The sequence below is a fragment of the Vulpes lagopus genome, chromosome 5 (assembly GCF_018345385.1).
Source record: "Vulpes lagopus strain Blue_001 chromosome 5, ASM1834538v1, whole genome shotgun sequence".
Classification (NCBI taxonomy): Eukaryota; Metazoa; Chordata; class Mammalia; order Carnivora; family Canidae; genus Vulpes; species Vulpes lagopus.
Window position 1 is genome coordinate 32,508,636 of NC_054828.1, and position 18,630 is coordinate 32,527,265.

Genomic DNA, 18,630 nt, shown 5'->3' on the forward strand with positions numbered 1-18,630 from the left:
CTCAGACGATGGGTGTGAGCCGCATCAGCTCAGTAGGAGGGTCTGGCTGCACCAGGGTTTGGGGCCCTGGGCTGTGTTGACCAGGGGCATGAGAGGGATGACAGTGGTATTTCAGGAACTAACCCCTGCTCTCTGAATTTAGGAGTAGCTCGGAGAGGAGGAAGGAGAAGTCCCGGGACGCTGCCAGGTGCCGGCGGAGCAAAGAGACAGAGGTCTTCTACGAGCTGGCCCATGAGCTGCCCCTGCCTCACAGTGTGAGCTCCCACCTGGACAAAGCCTCCATCATGCGGCTGGCCATCAGCTTCCTGCGCACACACAAGCTCCTGTCCTCAGGTGAGGCTGGCAGTCTCCCCAAGCTGGTGCTGAGGACAGCCCGACCAGCGTGTGTGTAGACACACGGGAGGCTCTGCGGTGCGGGCATCGGGGGGCCCCTGGGAAGGCCTCCCCCGCAGAACTCCCACCCTTCAGAACCTCTGCCCATACGAATGCCACCGCCAGTGCTTCATTCCTTTGACTTGAACACCTCCCTTCCAGCAGTTTCCTTTCCAATGAATACAGCCATGGGGCAAAGAGCAGGGATGGGACCAAGGAAGTACGTGGGGACCCAGAAGCTGAGATGAGCAGAAAGGGCCCAGGGAGCAGGAGCCCCTTTTGTCAGCTCCCCCTTGCCTGGCCTGCCGGCTGCCACAGCCACACTCCTCTCTAGAGCAGACCTTTAGGAAGCACTCTCGTGCTCACCTTCCATCTACCGTCTCCAGAAGGGCAACAGAGTGCCCGTGAGCATTTTGCCGTCTTACTAGCCAGCCTGCCAGATAAATCACGTGGTGTCTCTGCTCTTGGTTTCCTGCAAAAGGGGCTTAAGAATACTTTGTGCTCAGGCCATCTGTGAGAACGAGAGGAGCTGAAGTCTGTACTGCACCTGACCCGGCCACACTCATTCACACTGCGGAGCCCTTGGTGGCTAACAGCCTCCCCACAGGACCAGCCAAGTCTCACCCTCCCTGGTATCACTGTAGGCCTCAAGTTCACAAAACTTTATTTTTTTCCCCTCAAAGTTCACAATCTTCAAAACACCATTTCCTGTTAGTCCTGACCAGAAAGAGGCAGCCTGGAAAGGTCTCCAGTTTCAGATCCTATGTGACAGTCCCATCTAGCCTGTTAGTTTCATAAGGAAACTGGGTGGCAGGTAGTACCCCCACCCCATGTGGCTGAGGTGCTGCAGGTGGCTGTGTCCCCTCCAGGGAGCACGAGGCAGGCAGGCAGGCAGGCAGGGGAAGGTTCCTTTGTGGTGAGTTTTCAGCTTTCATGAGTGAGCCTGGTGCCTTGGAGCTGGTTGACTGGGCCATCCTGTTAGGACGTGGCTATTCTGGGAAAGAAACCCAGAGCAGAGGGAATCCAGTGCGAGGCGGAGAGGCCGGACCAGCATGTGCTATTCTGGGCCCCAGAGCACAGGAAGGATATGGGGAAAGGAAGACTTTCAGAAAATAGGATGACAGCTCAGTGGGTCCAAGGGTCGGAGGGCTAACCCTGTACCACAAATCTAAAGAGTCTCAGAAAAGAGCAGTCAGAGGGGAGAACCAAGGGTAAAGGCACGCTCTATAAATACTTTCAAAGAAACAATGCCAGGGAATGGCATCTTGATCATAGATGCTACTGAAAAGAGGGAACAGTGGCCTGGAGACACCATCAGAGGGCACATGTGTACCTCTGTCTTTAAAGAGGCTTCTCTTTCTGGACAGGTGAGGGCAGTGTCTGGTAGTGCTGGAATCACCTTGCATTACAAAGAGTCTGCAGTGGAGGATTTCTGGACTAGATAGGGACCCTCTTCCCATACTCGGAAGCATCTCCTCAACTTCCCTGTTATACTTAAAATTCTACTCTTAGACATGAATGCCTTTGGGTAAATCATTGCTTCCATCCACTGCAAACCCCGTTCCTCCACCAACAGAGATCCCAAAAGGACTAATATATGCATCCCAGGACACCTCCCTGATGGAATTTGGACTTGTAGAACATTGTAGAACGATGAGAAGTGAGGTACAAAAATGTTAAGGTTGCTGCAAGTCACACACTTAGTACATGATGAATCTGCATGTGGAATGAAAGTTCTTTTGAATCTGTGTTTATGAGAAAGACGGACATGGGAGGGTAGGAGCATTCTGCAACCTGGTCAGGCAAAGATGTTGACAAAGGCCAAGTGTGGGGGGAAGAGGTGGCTCCTTCCTTGGCAAGAGAACCAAAGTTGGAAAGAGGCACCTAGGGGCTAGCCCAGAGCAGTGGGGGTGCAGAGATGGTCTTCACACATTCAGTGAGTTGTTTCTATACTTTCTCTTGGTGCACGGTGTTGATTTCCATGCTCTCCCATACATAATCATCCTTCTCGGTGGGTCAGAGGTTCGCTTGGAGAGGGCCGTGAATCAGAGGCTGGGTTCCCTGCCCCCCTCCAAGCATGTCTGCCTGCTTGTGTGTGGTCAGGAGCTCCCCCACCCCCCATCCCTGTGTGCCAGCCACACCCAGGAAAATAGGACCACAGTGAGACAGCACACATCCCCGCTCAGGAGCTGTTGCAAGATGTAGACACCAAATGCCTGCCCTCTGGCTCAGCTTGGCCTGAGACTGAGCACACAGCCTCAGTGTGTCGGCTCTGGTCCTCTGTCCTGAGGAGAGAGATGATGGGAAAGGCTAAGAAGTGTCTCCATTTGGCCACCTGGTCCTGGTGTCCTCGATGGAGTCATTCTCATAAAACACACATTATCCAGGGGAGGAGGTGGATGGCTTTTCAATGCCCCCTTTCTCTGCCTTCTCTTCTAGGCTCCTCCTGCACATTCTTGTTGAAATCATCTTCAGGAATTGCATATGAGGCAGGGTCTCTTTTTTTATTTATTTATTTTTACCTTAAATCACATTTTGCTTTTTCAAAACATGCACTATGGTGAAAAGGAGTACAGGACTTGTGGGCAGATAGACCCATGCTGGAACCTCAGTTGGATGGCCTTCTTTGCAAGTTTGTGAGAATCTCTTCCCTACCCCTGAGCTTTACTTTCTCGTTCGCACAAGGGGGATACCAGTACTTCCCTTGCAGTGCTATTTGACAATCGAGATAAGTGGCTAGAAAAGCCCTTATCGTCTTGCCTGCCACATCTGAGGCTCTCCGTAAGGTAGCGTTTAGAAATAAAAGTTCTGATGAATAAGCAAATTGATTTATCCTAAGTATAGGCTTCTGGAGAAATGATGTCAACAGGAACCCAGTGGAAACCTGCATGTCCTCTTACCCACCTTGCAGTGGTGCATATCAAAATGCAGAGTAGCCAAGTTTTCTCAAGTCAAAACAAACCACAGATTCATCACTGAAGCATTTCTAACAAAGGTGAGCACCAATGTTGGCTCACTTTAAAATAGGAAATAGCTGGTTGCATACCTCAGAGTTCAAAAGGCTAAAAAAGACCAGGTTTTGCTTTAGAAAAGTTTCTTCTTTACTTAGTAACACGCTTCTCTTTGATTTTCACAGTAGGCTGTTCTGTGTGGGAATGTTGGAGAGGAAATCTCAGCGCTGAGAAATTCAGGCTGGGAGTCGGGGCGGCCGATTGAGATTCGTATCACAGGAAGCAAACTGAAACAATAGCTTTATGATATTAGCTTCCACGCTGGGCCGAGAACAGAACACACTGACGGGAACATCAGTGGAAATACCGCTTGATTGTCTTAAATCCTCTTTCAAGATGAGCCCCACAAACCATGACCAAATGAGGGTCACTTCTGCATCCAGAGGACATTACAGAGCAGCAAATATGCAAAATCAGCTTTTCACAATTAAACTGAGTTTTGGCTTCCCCACACTCCGATGTGGTGAAATAAATTGATTTTACACGATTGCTAGAGGTCCTCGTGTAGCCAGGTTTCGAAAGAGAAATGTCAGCTTTATTATTAATTCATTGGCATGAATGAATCGATTCATTCATGCCTTGCCCCACTCACCTTCCAAATCAAGGCCTTTTTCGGCCCTGTTTAGAGAGGAGCTGAGAAGCGGATTCATGCCAGGATGTTAACGGCTGAAAGCAGCTAATGTGCAATCTCTTCTAGAGATACTGACCTTGTTCAGATCACTCCCTAACTGGAACCAAAAAAGTCTGGTCAGACAGCAGGTGTTTGCTGATCCCAGCCCTGTGCTACATCTTATAAGGCATATACAAAGTGATGAGATAAGATAATAAGTTCCATAAAGAGCAAAGGAATGAATCTCTAATGGTGGACTTTGGGAGGCCAGCAAGACCTGGTAAAACACAGTGCCTTCTGCCGAAGATGTGAGCCTACTACCAGGCAATGGTCATGGGGTGGCCTATGGGCCTGGGGAGGCTGGAGTGGGGAATCAATTTTAAAACGAAAGCCTCTGTGATGATAACTGAGTGGTGCCTGAAGCAGGGAGAGCACAGCAGCATGGTTTAAGAATCTTCAAAGCAGTCCTGGAACTTGTCAGAGTGGGAAACAAAGAGGGAAGATGACCCTGGTGGAATAAAGACGCATCCTGACCAGCAGTGCCTTCCAAGAGTCTGGTCTCAGGGACCTCGTCAGGAGCTTCTGGCCCTGCCACCCTGCCCGCTTACCCCAGATGCCCAGCTCCTGCTGCCCAAGGGGTCCCGCCCCACATGGGTGGTGCCGCCTGAAGGAAATGAGCGGTGCTCCGGAAAAAGTGCTCCGAAACCTCAGCCCGCGCATATCCTGGCTGTGGGGAGTCGTCATCAAAGCCTGTTTACTGGGGCTATTTTTAGCATTAAAGAATCTTGTTGTGCTCCCCAGGCTGAGCATGATTGGTCTTAGCGCCTCAGATTCTGACAGCCTGCGCCGTTTCTGGGGGTCAGACCCTGAAGGGTCCTGGGAAGCAAGTAACTGAGACCTAGAGCCCCGGGCGATTTGGAGACCCCTTTGGGGGCTGCTCGAGCACCTATGGTCGGTTTGTTTTTATATAGCACCAAGGGTTTCTTCTGGATTGTTGCGTGACCTGATGGTGGTCTATCTTTGTCTTTCCCACCAGTCTGTAGATTCCTTGAGCGAAAAGATTGCTCTCACACCTTTCAGTATCCCTGATTCTCCCTAGGACAGGACTGAACACATAGGGACACTTGTTGACAGATGACCTGACTGATTTCTGGCCTTGTGTCCAGCACAGGGCAGACACATAGTAGGGGTATAATGACAGCGTAGGGAAGAGGTGAATTTTCTACATACCTGACATGGAGTCAGAGATTAATGATGCCATAGGGAAGACTGACGCTCCCATGAAAGAGCAGGAGAGCAAAAGCAATCTTCTGCAGAGGGTGAGGTGCATGCGCCCCTGGCCCCTGGGGTAAAGGTCTGCTTCTGGCCCTGCAGTTTTCACGTCAGCCCCAAGCTGAAACTCTTTCAGAATCCCCCAAGAGGAAAAGCAGGTGTGGCAGGAGCACATATTTCCATAAGGGAAAGAGGCCAGGTTGTTCCAGGGGCCCCTCAAGGCCAGCCCACTGGCTTTCTGGTCCTCCAGCCATTGTGACTTCAATTCTAAGATGTTCTGTTCCCATTTGTGGGTCCCTGAGAACCCCTCTCCCTTCCTTGCAGAAGCTGGCTGGCCAGCTGCTAAAGCCAATTCACCGCCTTCTGAAAGCAGCGAGTGTACTGGGCACGGATGGGCACCAGTTTGGCTGGCTTGGAAACTGTTAAAAACAGGAAATTTTAAGCAGAACTATTTCCTCTGGGCCTAGTTAACCCAAATAGGGTTGTCTTGGGATTACACCAGATTTTTATGTCAGTGTTGCCACTGAGATCAAAGAAATTGAAGAGAGAGAGAAAAAAATCTTCTCAATAGGCCAGAAATCACAGGACTGGCCTTTGCTGCCTAGAGGTGGTCACCTATCTGGTGTGATTTAATGGTGCTGGAAACCTCTCCTCAGCCCTCCCCAAAATAGGTCACCACCTGCCAAAACAGTTTGATTTTCTCAGCATTAAGGGTCACTCATAGGGCCTTGAGTTCATAGCCATGCTTCTCAACCTGTGCTCCTAGGTTCTGGCAGCATCCGCATCACCTGGAAACTGGTTAGAAGAGCAGATTCTCTGCCCCCTGAGATCTGCTGAATCAGGGCCTCTGGGGATGGGCCTATCCAAGGAGTGTGTGACCTCTGGGGATGGGCCTATCCTTCAGGAGTATGTGACCTGTGCAGTCCCACAGGGCTCCATGCTCAGAGGGGCCCTGGACATGGTTACATCCTTCAACAAGAGGTCCCACATTTCCCCACTAGGGCCCATGAGTTACGTCTTAGCCCTGGGCCCCGAAATCCCTCCATTTGCCAGCCCTGCCAGGGATGCTGATACATGCTCAACTGTGAAAGTTCTGAGTTACCCGTCTCTCCTAAAGCCCCTATTTAAATATGGCTGTTAGCTGGAGCACCAATGTTGGCAGTGCCAACACCCATGCCTAGAACTTTGGCTCATTATCATCAGTTGAGCTGACTAGTTAGTTGGCAGAAACCCTAAGCAAAGATCAAGTGTGGGAATGTGTATAGTATAAGGCCATCCCCAGATGGTGTCCTCTCCCAGAGGCTACCTAGGGTGTGAAGAGGAAAGAATTTCCCTCGTTTGTTCCATCTAGCAAAACAGAAGGGAAGTCACCAGGATATTACTCTCTGTAGCCTAACTCTTAGCCCTAAAGGTGAGTCTGCCCCTGAATGGGCCTGCTGTGTTCCTCTGTGACTCTAGCTCCTGTCCTGAAGGTGGCTGGTCCTCAGTGGTGCCACAGAAGCTCTTTGGTAGAAACATCTCCTAATTTGGATTTGTTTTCTTGAGGAATAACAGCATATAGCCCAGAGCTTAAATTGAGGGGCTCAAGGGAAAAGAAAACCAAATAAATCCGGTGCCCTTGCAGAGAGGCCCTTGGACCTCATTTCACAGGCCCTTCCTTGTCAAGTGGCCCAGAAATCTAACTGCATTTTACATTCCCTAGAACAGTCTCAAGTTGGAAGAGGTCTTTTAGTTAGTGAATATTAACTTTTATAAAGTACAAATTGCTCTCAATCTTGTTCTGTAAATTAAATGAGGTCTACTTGGCGTGATGGTTGTACTGAATGAATACAAATTTTTGCAAGTAAGTGTTATGTTTGGACTTAAATAATAAGTGAATAAGTGAATAATTAAATAATGTGGTAGGAAGAGCAAGGCTGAAATGAAGTCTGTAGCCTAGGAACAACAGCCAAGGGCCTGGGGCCTGAGAACTTTCTTTGGGACAAGAGCTGAGTCAACATTTTGTCTGCTGTTTTTGCAACTAGCTGAAGTGTACTTGAAAGGCCTCGGCTACTCACAGTGGTTGGTTGCGGGGTGGGTGCTTCCAGAGGTGGCCCCTAGCAACTACTTCTCCAGCCTGCCATGAGCTCAGTGGCTTGCCTTCTCATGTGGTTCTTGCCCCTCTGGTCTTCACGGTCTCTCTCCAAACTGTCAGCGTGCCGTTGCCAGGTGATTCTCTCCAGAGCAGTGCTCTGAGATGCCACTGCTCCAGCGCACTGGACCCACCTCAGTGGCCCAGTTTACTAAGTCTGGAAAATGGAGCCTCCTCTTTGGCCAGATGGATATCTCCTCAGTCCCTGGAAGGGAGCTTGCTCCAGACTCTTCCACCTCTATGTTTGCCCAGTGTCTGCCCAACCCAACCTGGCCCAGAAAGTTCTTTCGCTTTACAAAGTAAATGCCTGTTTTTCATGAGCCTCTTCAAATGCCCTTTTGTGTAACACTTGTCTCCGACCACCTCGAAACGACCCACTCTTCTCTGAACCCATCAGCACTTTCTGTCTACACCCCTCTTTGGTCACCCAGCTCTGTTGCCCCTGAGTTTTTTACTTAGATTTTAGTTTCTGTGTGCTCCACGTCCCCTGCCTAGGCTTTGAGCAATTTTAGGGCAGTGACAGTATCCTAGAGGGAGCAGAAGGGAAGAAAATATGACGGTGATTGGTGGCGTTCTTGGCATTTTAAATACTTACTTAACCCTTACAACTCAAAAAGATGGAAATTGTTATTTCTGTTTGGCTGATGGAAGAAACCGATATTCAAAGAGGTCATTAGTCAAAGTCATAGTCTAATAGGAAGAAGAATAGATGCTATGTCTATTTGACTCCAGGCCTATAAATGGTTAGGAGTCCAGCTGCCAGATTCAGCTGCCTGAGCCCACTACCCACACTCTTTATAGCCTCAGGAAAATAATTGAGTGCGTCTCTCTAAGCCTCACCTATAAGATGAGACAAAGAATAGTACCTGCCTCACAGGCATTGAAGAGATTATATAGTATGTTCAGTGTGGTCATTGCCCCGTGTACATTAGTGGGTAAGGTTATGGTTCCTAGTGCTGCTGTGACTGCTGTCACATCCATGACACCTGCTGCCACCATTACCCCTCATCCCAGAAGTATGCTGCCACTATGGCCTCACCTCCTGCAAAACCCTGTCAGGTTGTCCTCTGTGTAGTGGTGCTTATCAAATACCTGCTGCTTGGACACTTAGATGGTTGGCAGTGGGTATTTCCAGAAAAGTCCACTTAATGTCTTTGAGGCATCCCTGGAAGATGTTTGTCTGTACCAGCCACATCTATCTTAGTACCACATTCATGTAGGTTGTCCGATTCTCCCTCTCTTTCCAGTGTGCTCTGAAAATGAGTCTGAAGCTGAGGCCAACCAACAGATGGACAACTTGTACCTGAAAGCGTTGGAGGGTTTCATTGCTGTGGTGACCCAAGATGGAGACATGATCTTTCTGTCGGAAAACATCAGCAAGTTCATGGGACTCACACAGGTGATGCCCTCCTCTGGCTCTTTCAAAAGGGGAAAATGTATCCATTTAGGGGTAGAAATGAGTAGAAGGCTCTGACCACATCCCTCCTGACCTTTCCCTGGCTGTGCCCATCCTGCTCCTTTCTGACCTCAGGCTACCAACCTCAAGAACACACTCCCAGCCCTTGTGTTAGGGTTGGCATTGCTGGTGAATCAACCCTTGGGAATCAGGTCTTTGTCATCAATAGCAGTAGTTTGTTATGTCCAGATGTCTGTGCACATCCCTGGATTGGGATACAAAAGACCTGCTTCAGTCTGCTATCTCCTGACCTGGACAGTAGCTCAGCTGCCTCTTGGAAACTTCTTCAGCATTAGGAATAATGAAGCCCAACCTTGTTTTTGAAACAGGTGGAGCTAACAGGACACAGTATCTTTGACTTTACTCATCCCTGTGACCATGAGGAGATTCGTGAGAACCTGAGTCTCAAAAGTGGTAAAGTATTATTCACTGTGTGTTTTATTCCTTCTTATACAACCTGGGAGGGGATCTGCATTCCCTTTGTCTACAAATGGAGGGCTGATGGATCTTCGTCATCATGATCCAGAAAAAAACCTGGCATCCCTAAAATATCCAGCAGAGCTTATGGCATGAGATGGAGGGTACCAGAAGGACTTGGCACTCAGAGCTGTCTTCGGCCAGCCCTTTGTGGTGCCTGATGCCATGCTAGGAGGGTAGTCTTTGGGGTTAGGACGCTGGAGACAGTGTGAAAGCAGAGTGAAAGCAGTGGCCTCACCTCCCAAGAGGCCAGCATCTCTGCCAAATCCCACCACCAAAACCAGTACACATCCCTGTGCCCAGATGTTCACGAAAGCTATTGCTCTTGTCTATCATTGTATAACAAACCACCCAAAATGTAGTGGCTTAAACGATCATTTTATTACCTATCATGACTCTGGGTTCTGTGGGTGGTTCCTGGCTCTGTGTGATTCAGCTGGGCTGCCATTGTCCAGGGGTCATACAAAGTGGATTGACCAGAACTGCTCCCCTGCACCTCTGCCAGTAGCTGCAGGCTGGGACTCAGCCGGGCTACTGGTAGGACTGGATCTTTCTCTCACTCTGTGGAGCCCCAGAGCCCCTCCCTCTCCAGACTTCTGATACATCCACCCAGGGCCCCCAAAGTGCAAAAGTAGAAGCTGCCAAACTTTCTAAAGTCTTAATCCTGAAACTGGCCCAGCATTACTCTGCCCCATTCTGTTGTTAGAGGGAGTTATAAGCCAGCCCCTGCTTGGTGTGGGAGGGAAGTACACAAGGCCATGACTATCGGGCATGACTCACTGGGGCCACCTTTGGAGCCTAGATACCCCGGGAGGACAGGGCTTGAATCTGGTCTCCTGGTAATAAGACCCACAACAGCTAGTTTTTGACAGAGAAGAAATTGAGAAGATCTCACATACTGTGCCCTACCTGTGGGGCTATCCAGTGGATGCCCGTGGATGGAAGGGCCCACATAAGCAGAAGGCACTTCACAATGACTGTCAGAGCTGCTGCTTCATCTCTTGTCACTGGGGACCTTCAGGCAAAGGCACAGTTGAGGATATTGCCAAGAGGACTGAAGCTCTGAGTGAAAGCAGGGCTCAGTGACTTTCAGGGTCCCTTTTGAACCAGAGATTCCCACACCGTTCTGGGCAGATGGGCCCATGTCAGTCTATCTCCTTCAATACCTCTGGCCTGTCCCTACTGGGGGGTGTGAGTTTGTCCAGCCTGAATGACAGGCCGTGGCACCAAGCCTGACCTGAGAGGCAGAGCTTCTGCGAGGCACTCGCTGCCGAAGCTTGCACTCCGAGGGCCTGCTTCCACCCTTGTGACAGGCTGAGCCTGCAGCATACAGAATTCCAACCTCCCTCCCCACCTAGCGGTCTCCCCCAGCCCCTCTGCTCCCCCACCTCTAGTCCTCAGGCCACCTGGCTCCTGAGCACACAGGCTGGAGGGCACCCCATGGGCTGTTCAGGGGTTTCTCTGTGCTGCTTAAAAATCTTGTCTGCTTCTAGGAAGCAGGGGCTGTCAGACTTTCTGATTCTCTTTCTAAAGCATGTGCTGGAAGCCTACGGAGGTCCAAAGTCTCCTCTTCTCCACTCCAGAAACCCTTTGGCCCTTTGGTTCTCAGCCTGAGTTCACCCACTGACGTAGTCTCAGACTGACTGTGAGACCTGAAGCGGGTCATTGCATTGCCCTATTCCTCAGAACCTCTCCTTTCAGACTAATGGTGTTGGACCAGGCAAAGTCTAGGACCTTCCAGCTCTCAAGTACCATGATTCATAGCATGATTCTACTCTGTTTATCTGAGTAGAACTTTAGTTCTCTAGGTCCATGTGTCAAGGACTTGGGATCAAACTCCATGAATCAGCAAATCCTCATTGAAGGCGCCGGCCTGAGTGGACTCACTGGCGCTAGAAGCAATGGGTTAGTGTGAACACCAAGAGGAAGATAAGACCATGAGGCAAATTGTAGAAGGCTTTGAAGGCTGGGTGGAGGGCCTCGAACTTTATCCTGTAGACCGAGGGGAGCTCTTGAAAGTTTTTGAGCAGGGCTGGGGTAATCTGACTGGAGCCACGTTTAGAAAGATTAACCAAATGGCAGAATGAGGGAGGATCCAGAGGTTAGCAAGTTGGGAGGAACAAGAGTAACCCATGCCACAGCCACACATGTGTCCCTACAGCCCACTTACTCCCAGCACCTGAACTAGTCCTCGCATGGGTCCACACCCCAGGATACAAGAATATCTCACTATATGTAGACCCTACCTATGAGAATTAAAATTGAAAGGAACATCATTAAGTTTTGGAGAGATGGTTTTATTTTTTATTTTTTTAAATATTTTTAAAAATTTACTCATGAGAGACACACAGAGAGAGGCAGAGACACAGGCAGAGGAGGAAACAGCCTCCCAGCAGGGAGCCCCATGCAGGACTCCATCCTAGGACCCCGGGATCAGGACCTGAACCAAAGGCAGACCCTCAACCGCTGAGCCACCTAGGCATCCCAAGAGATGGTTTTATAATCATGATGGAGAAATGTTCTCTCTTAAAAAAAGATTCACTTTCTCACTTTTGTTCTCTTACTTAGCAGGCTCCCCTAGGAATGTTTAACATAGAGTCAGAGATGCCAAAATCCATTTGACATAGCTCTTTGTGGTTACACCCATCAAATAAATCAGGGCCCTCTAGAGGATTATGGAGGTTTGTAACCATTTGGGGAAAAAAAGGCTCTGGCTTGTTCTGTGATGCTGGCCAGGCGGCAGGAGTGTACCTGGGAAGGTCCAGGGTGGAGATGGTAGTGGTGGAGGCAGAATTTAGGCACAGACAAGGGGGACTCAGCTGGTGTGGACTGCATTCGTCACTTTGTTTTATGGAAAGTGGGGAAATCTCTGAGCAGGCATTTGCAGACTATCTGGAAGGAGGCTGTGTCATTTGTCTTGGTGATTTACTTAATTCTGGCTGAGAAAAGATCTGATCCGTGTTGCGTTCATCCTCGAAGTGAACTTGCTCACCAAACTCAGGAGGCTTAGGCCAGCAGTCTCTCTTGAGCCTTGACACGTTACTATAGGGAGACAGCTGATGGCGTTGTGTCCTGGATGCAGCTGTGGCAGGTTGAGAACAGCACCAGAAGGCTCACATTAGTGATGGACAGGACTGAGGATAAACTGGGGGTGTCTGAGAGATATTTCTAATCTGAGAGGTTTATCCCCTTGAGAAGATGGTGGTCTCACCTCGACTGTCCCTTAGAGTTCCTTTTAGCGTACACGAGCCTGCCCCAGGAGAGATGTGTCCACATTCTGGCCACCGTGCAGTGAGCTCTGACTATGCACTAGGTGCAGGGGGAAACAAAGCAGTGGAACAGCCCTCAGGAGCTTACACTCTGGCTGGAGAGACAAGCCAGAGATGAGAAAACATGAGTCCACTGGCCAAGATGATACTCAGAATTCATGGCAGGCCACGGGTGCTAAGGGAGCAGATTCTTGGGATATAGAAACAACACATTACCTGGAAAATGGCACCAAGACACCTCTCCTGAATATAAACATAAAACCATAGTCACCCCACTCAGAGTTCCCTCTGCTCTTCCCCATCCAGGCCCTGGTTTCGGGAAGAAAAGCAAAGACATGTCCACAGAGCGGGACTTCTTCATGAGGATGAAGTGCACAGTCACCAACAGAGGCCGGACCGTTAACCTCAAGTCAGCCACCTGGAAGGTAGAATGATGCCAGGCTGGGGTCCCCTTCTCCCACCCCCCAAGCCCCCACCCCCACCCTGAGACCATGCTCTTTGGCCCCACGTCTGATCCTCCATGGCTGGTCTCCAGGTCTTGCACTGCACTGGCCAGGTGAAGGTATACAACAACTGCCCCCCTCACAGTAGTCTCTGCAGCTACAAGGAGCCCCTGCTCTCCTGCCTTATCATCATGTGCGAACCCATCCAGCACCCATCACACATGGACATCCCCCTGGACAGCAAGACCTTCCTGAGCCGCCACAGCATGGACATGAAGTTCACCTACTGTGACGACAGGTGGGGCCCAGGAGTGTGTGTGCCATGGCAGGGCTGTGTTCCACCTGCATGTATGTGTGTGTGGTTGTGCCTGTGGGAAACCTAGGGGCCTGGGGAATGGATGTTGCATTGCTGGGCACAAGTTTGTGGATGTGTGTTACTATGTCATCCCATCCGTGCAGTTAAGGGGCCCCTCATACCATATCTGGTGGTTCTCCATTGAGGGCAATGTCAGGGGCAGACAGCAGAGCTGAGCTGTTGTGCTGTGTAGCACTGTTGACAGTTGTGGTGTATACAGAGCCCTCCACTTATGTGTCAGGCTCCTGAGGAAATTTCCAGGCCAGTCTCCATTCCCAGGAGACTGGAGTCTAGTCATCTCCCTCAGCACTTGCAATTCAGAGGCCAGCTGGGAGCTTTGGGGTCTGGCCTGGAAACTGCCCCATGGCTGCACAGCTTCCGCTGTTCTCTTCCATTTAATGAGCTCTACCATCAGCCTTTGCTCCTTCTGCGTCACCTCCATTCCAGCCACTGCTCAGCCTAATTTTGAAGGCTTTTTGATGAAGGAAGCTAGGCTGGATCCTGACCCTCAAAACCAACTCCCACTGGAAATTCTATGGGAGAGGGATGTGGTTCAGAGTATCAGCTCTGGTGAGATGGCCTGGGCTCAAGTTCAATGTTTGGGTGAGCGGTTATTCTCACTACAAGTTGTTCTTTTATTTTAAGTGGTTGAAGGAGTACCTGAGATTGCATATGTCCCTTCTTAGAATTGGCCTCCACTTAAGGCACAGTTGAAGGACTTTTGTGAAAGGATCCTTGAGTCATACTTGTCCTCTGTTCTGACCACCATGGTGCCAGGACTCAGGCTCTTAGAGGCAGCAGGCCATTCTCTAAGTAGAGAGAAGTGCTCTAACCTCATAGGGAGAAAATGTCACATATGAAGACTTTTGTCCTGGAACTCTGACACAACACTGATTACAGTAGTTAATAGTGTAATTATTGGGACCAGGTTGAAGATTGAAGATAAAGATTGTTCCAAAGGCAGACACTAGAGAAATCCGTGTGTGTGTGTAAGGTTATTTCTCAGATGGAGGCTTTGCATTCAAATGAGCATTTTGGGCAGAAGACACAGTTCTATGATGTGCACCCCTCTCTAGTCTATTGAGGTGGCATGGGAAATGCCACTGCGTGGCCCACAGGTCTGGCTCCAGGGAGGGGTGGCACTGTGGATGCCTTCGCCGTACAGCCCAGAGCAGTGGCTGTAGTGCTGGGGAAGATGTGAGCTGCATGTAACCCCTCTGAGGGAAGCTCATCCCTAATGCGACCCCACAAGCACTGGGAAAACTCTGCAGTCTGAGAAAATAACTTATCATTTCTAGATAATAGAAAAGAGAGATATTTTTTTTTAAGCTTAAAGACTTTGGTCTTGTTAAAATGAAAAAAATCTCTAAAAGGAGTAATCAGAGGTTGTCTTCCACTCATTGCCTTGTTCTGAATGAGTTTCAGGTCATTCCCTGAAAGCAACTTTGCTTGGGATAAAAACAGGAGGAATGGGCCTCACAGTGGTTGAAGAGGAAAGGGACACGGAATAGGGAGAGACCCTTGCATGCACTGCTTGCTTAGTCTGGCTCAGGGCTTATCAGCAGAGTCGATACTGGCTTGGGGGAACCTGTGATTTAGGGCTTTGTGAGTCAGAGTGCGGAGGGCGATACTGCTGCTCAGTGCTGCTGGACACATTGCACTTTCAGCAAAATCTTGCCTTTTAAGAAACCTAATTACATGGCCCAAACTCGGAGTCCAGTGGTGCTGGAGGGATGAACGCAGCGGCACTTAAATACACAGAATGCTGTGCCTCACGGAAGTTGTGTTTAACCGATTAGCAGATTAGTTAACAAGGGCACAGACATGGCTTAGACAGTTTATAAAGTGACTGTTATAAGTCCTTAATCCCTAAGTGCTATTTCTCTATTGCTTTGATGAAGACTGGGATTTTTTGGTTTTGGTAGCTTGTTTTGTTTTCACTCTCATTAGAATGGGGTAAGGTATGCACACACACAAGTGCAAGCATGCGCTCTCCCTCTCCCTGTCTCTCTCTCTCTCTGTTTCCTTAATACCCTTCTGAGATCAATGCTTCAAAACCCAACACTTATATAAGATAGTTAATGGGGGTAAATGCTTTCCATTTTCTGTTAAATCTAGGAATTTGCTAAATTTGATGACGACTAACACACATTGAGGGGCTATGATTTCCCACAAGGGGATTACTTTCCCATAAGGAAAATTGAAAGAATTTGATGAAAATGTAAGGCAATCAGAATCCACTAAGTCATTCTTAAAGCCGGTTTAGCACTTTGTCTTCAATGTAGAAAGACCACAGACATAATCAAATACAAAAAGAAAAAGGTTATGGAGAAAAGGGAAGGGGGAGGACAGAGAGGGGAGGGGAAATAAAACAAAAGAGAGAAAAGCAGGCTGCGATCTTACATTGAACTCATCCCAGAGTTGATGGAACCTGAAACAACCAGCTCTGAAGCATCTGGAGTTGAGTACAGGCACGCAGATGACTCAGAACGCGTTTGTCTTGCTTCCCTTAATAAAGGGTCAGAGGACCATATTAGGCCTTGTAATTATCTAAAACATAGTAGACATTTTAAAACATGAAATCTGTGACACTTCACGTCTGTCACATTTATATGTGTGGTTGACTGCTCTTGACCAGGGAAGCAAAGTGGTGGCAAGGCTGAAGGGGGATGTCCTGATTATATTGCTATGATCGATGACAAACTTTCTCCATTTATGACTCATATAGAACCGTTCTACTCCCTTTCCTAAAATACTGAGCAACAGCAAACAAACATATTTACTGAGCACGTGATGTGTACCTAATTAGCCCTGTGCCAGAGACTATTATATCAAAGAAGTAAAAGAGCTATTTCCTGATCTCCATAAAGTTTAGATATTGAGACACCAACAACTGAATGGACCACAGGGAATGGTACAAAGTAGAGCATTGCGTTCACTGTAAAGGGGGAATAAGTCAAACTTATTCCCAAAAGTTTGACTCTAAAATGGAGTGGTTCTTAAATTCATGGGGAGGTGCCACCTAGCGGCGAAAGAGAGTCACTGTGAAGGGAGCCCCGCATCAAGGAGGATGGGCTGGCTGAGAAATACACAGAATCCCACTGTGATTTTGTCGGTTGTAGTCGTCTTCCTGTATCTGAGAAACAAATTTTAAAAGCAGATTGTAGAGATAGGATCAGTAACAATAGGGAGAAAATGGTATCACAGTTAACAGTGAAAAATTTCAGATTAATGAAGAGGATCATGGCATCTTTACAGTTAAAGAATGCCCTGTTTTGCCATTGGATTAAGGCAACAGAAGGCATAATAATACCAGAAATTTAATAAATTGGATAAGTTAAGATGCCCGTGTTTCAGATCACAAATTCGAGATGCCTGGCTCAAATTTATGATGACTTCCTTTTATGCCAAGAAGTCAGGAATGGTACAGATAATAATAGTGACAGAGAAGAGCTGGAGATCATATAGAGAAGGTCAGTGAAGAAAATTATAAAGAGCCATGAGGTGTAAGATACATACACATCAAAACACCTCAAAGGCAAGAATTTTGAAATCCAAGAAGAAAATCGGCCAACCTAAGGCAGATTAATAGTAAAAGATTATACACCTTCATTGCATAATGAGATACATTTAATAAATTATTTTTATTGTACTTTTCTAGAGAATGGGTGGAATTTTAAAATCCAGAGAGATCTTTGAGATTAATATATTATGTGTACTTTCTTAGTTTCCTATATAGTATATTCGAAATATTTTTGCAGACCTACACATTTCTTAGCCTTTCTGCACACATCTTACATAAGAGGGAATAGTGAATTTCTCTAAATCCCTGAGTTAGAAGAAACTTTGAGCACTCTCCCTGTGTCTCCTCTAGATGAGAGTGTTCTGAAATCAACGCAGAGTTTTAGCATATATATGAGAAATGCTTAGATGTTATCCTGTCTAGTCTGTGTCAAATACTCCCTCGAAGAGGCAGCTCTACAAATTCTCTTTGCAATTTATTTCTAAGTTTAATCGACCTCGTAATTCAAAAATGATTCCTTCTACACCATCTGCTCCTCTCTTGCTACAATTTGAGGCAAACTTCTTACTGCATATGGGTCTCAAGGTAATAAAAAGCCACTGGAGGCCTTTGGCGGCACTCAGAGCAGGGTCAGTCCAGGATTGAGGTAGGGCGGTCTTTCTAGGTATAAAGTCACCACACCTGTAACATGTCATACCAACAAGGTGAAAACTAATTGTCCCTTAACGGCAAAGCTGGTTGTATAAGATTTTATGTGACCATATAACATTCGAGGAAAATATAGGGCATAGGTACCATTGTTTAAGGCAAGTGAAATCTGTGTAAAAATATATATAAGCTGAAAGCACTGAGATCTGAGTGAGTAGTCTGGGTATTATTGGGGAAAACGCCACACCAAAGCTTATGAGCACATAGAGAAACCAAAATGAAGTGAATCGGGTTGTTGCCCGGGAGAGGCCATCACCAGAATCGTGGAAGGAAAGAAAGCAGACTTTAATATAAGCATGGTTTATTAGCAAATGCATTCTTTGGAAAACAAAGTTCCTAAAACTTTTATCCTCTTAAATAGTTTCAAATACGCTCTAACCATCTTGTTTACATGATTAACTGACTTCACAGATCCTTTCCCCGGGTAGGGAATGGGTAAAAAGCACAGCCAGACCTCGTCTGACTCCAGGCAGGGGTGTCTGCAGTCAGGATGCTGGCATCCCAGGTGCATGGGTGCTTGGCGGTCTCACTGGGAGGAGGAACGGGCCATCTTATTAGCTCGGCATTTGCTGGATTCCCTCTGCCGGTTGAGGCAACAGCCTGGGCACTGTAGCCAAGAGAATCATTTTCTTCCTGGCACTCAGGAGCAGGGAATCCGTGTTGAAATGAGCCTCTGAGCATTTAAGGGTAGAGAACGGTTGCAGGATGATGAGTAACTGTCATCTTACATTATGAAGACATATTTAATCCTGAAGTCCAAAGCCCGGCGGTCTGACCCACATATTTACTTGGTGAAACACTTGAGAATATAATGACCTTTTTCCTCCATATTTTCTGTTTTCTTCCTTCTTTCTCTGCCTCCTATGACTGCCTGTCGGTGTCTCCATCTCTCTCCCCAGCTCATCTTTGAGCTCTTTCTTCTACTTTACTGGTAAAGAGTGACCTCCGTTCTCATTTCTGAAATCTGGTAAATGAAGCCTCTTTACTTTTCCCACTTCTCAAA

At 47.9% G+C, this 18,630-nt stretch overlaps 1 protein-coding gene across 2 annotated transcripts in view; it reads left to right on the top strand.

Annotated features, from left to right (window-relative positions):
* The window catches only part of EPAS1 (endothelial PAS domain protein 1), an 85,868-nt gene that overhangs the window by 48,449 nt on the left and 18,789 nt on the right, over window positions 1-18,630 (top strand). For both annotated transcript variants that reach the window (XM_041756322.1, XM_041756323.1), the window contains 5 exons: window positions 143-333; window positions 8,644-8,795; window positions 9,182-9,266; window positions 12,905-13,023; window positions 13,134-13,339. In XM_041756322.1, the coding sequence (XP_041612256.1) occupies window positions 143-333; window positions 8,644-8,795; window positions 9,182-9,266; window positions 12,905-13,023; window positions 13,134-13,339 (753 nt within the window). The remainder of the gene's footprint in view (window positions 1-142; window positions 334-8,643; window positions 8,796-9,181; window positions 9,267-12,904; window positions 13,024-13,133; window positions 13,340-18,630) is intronic.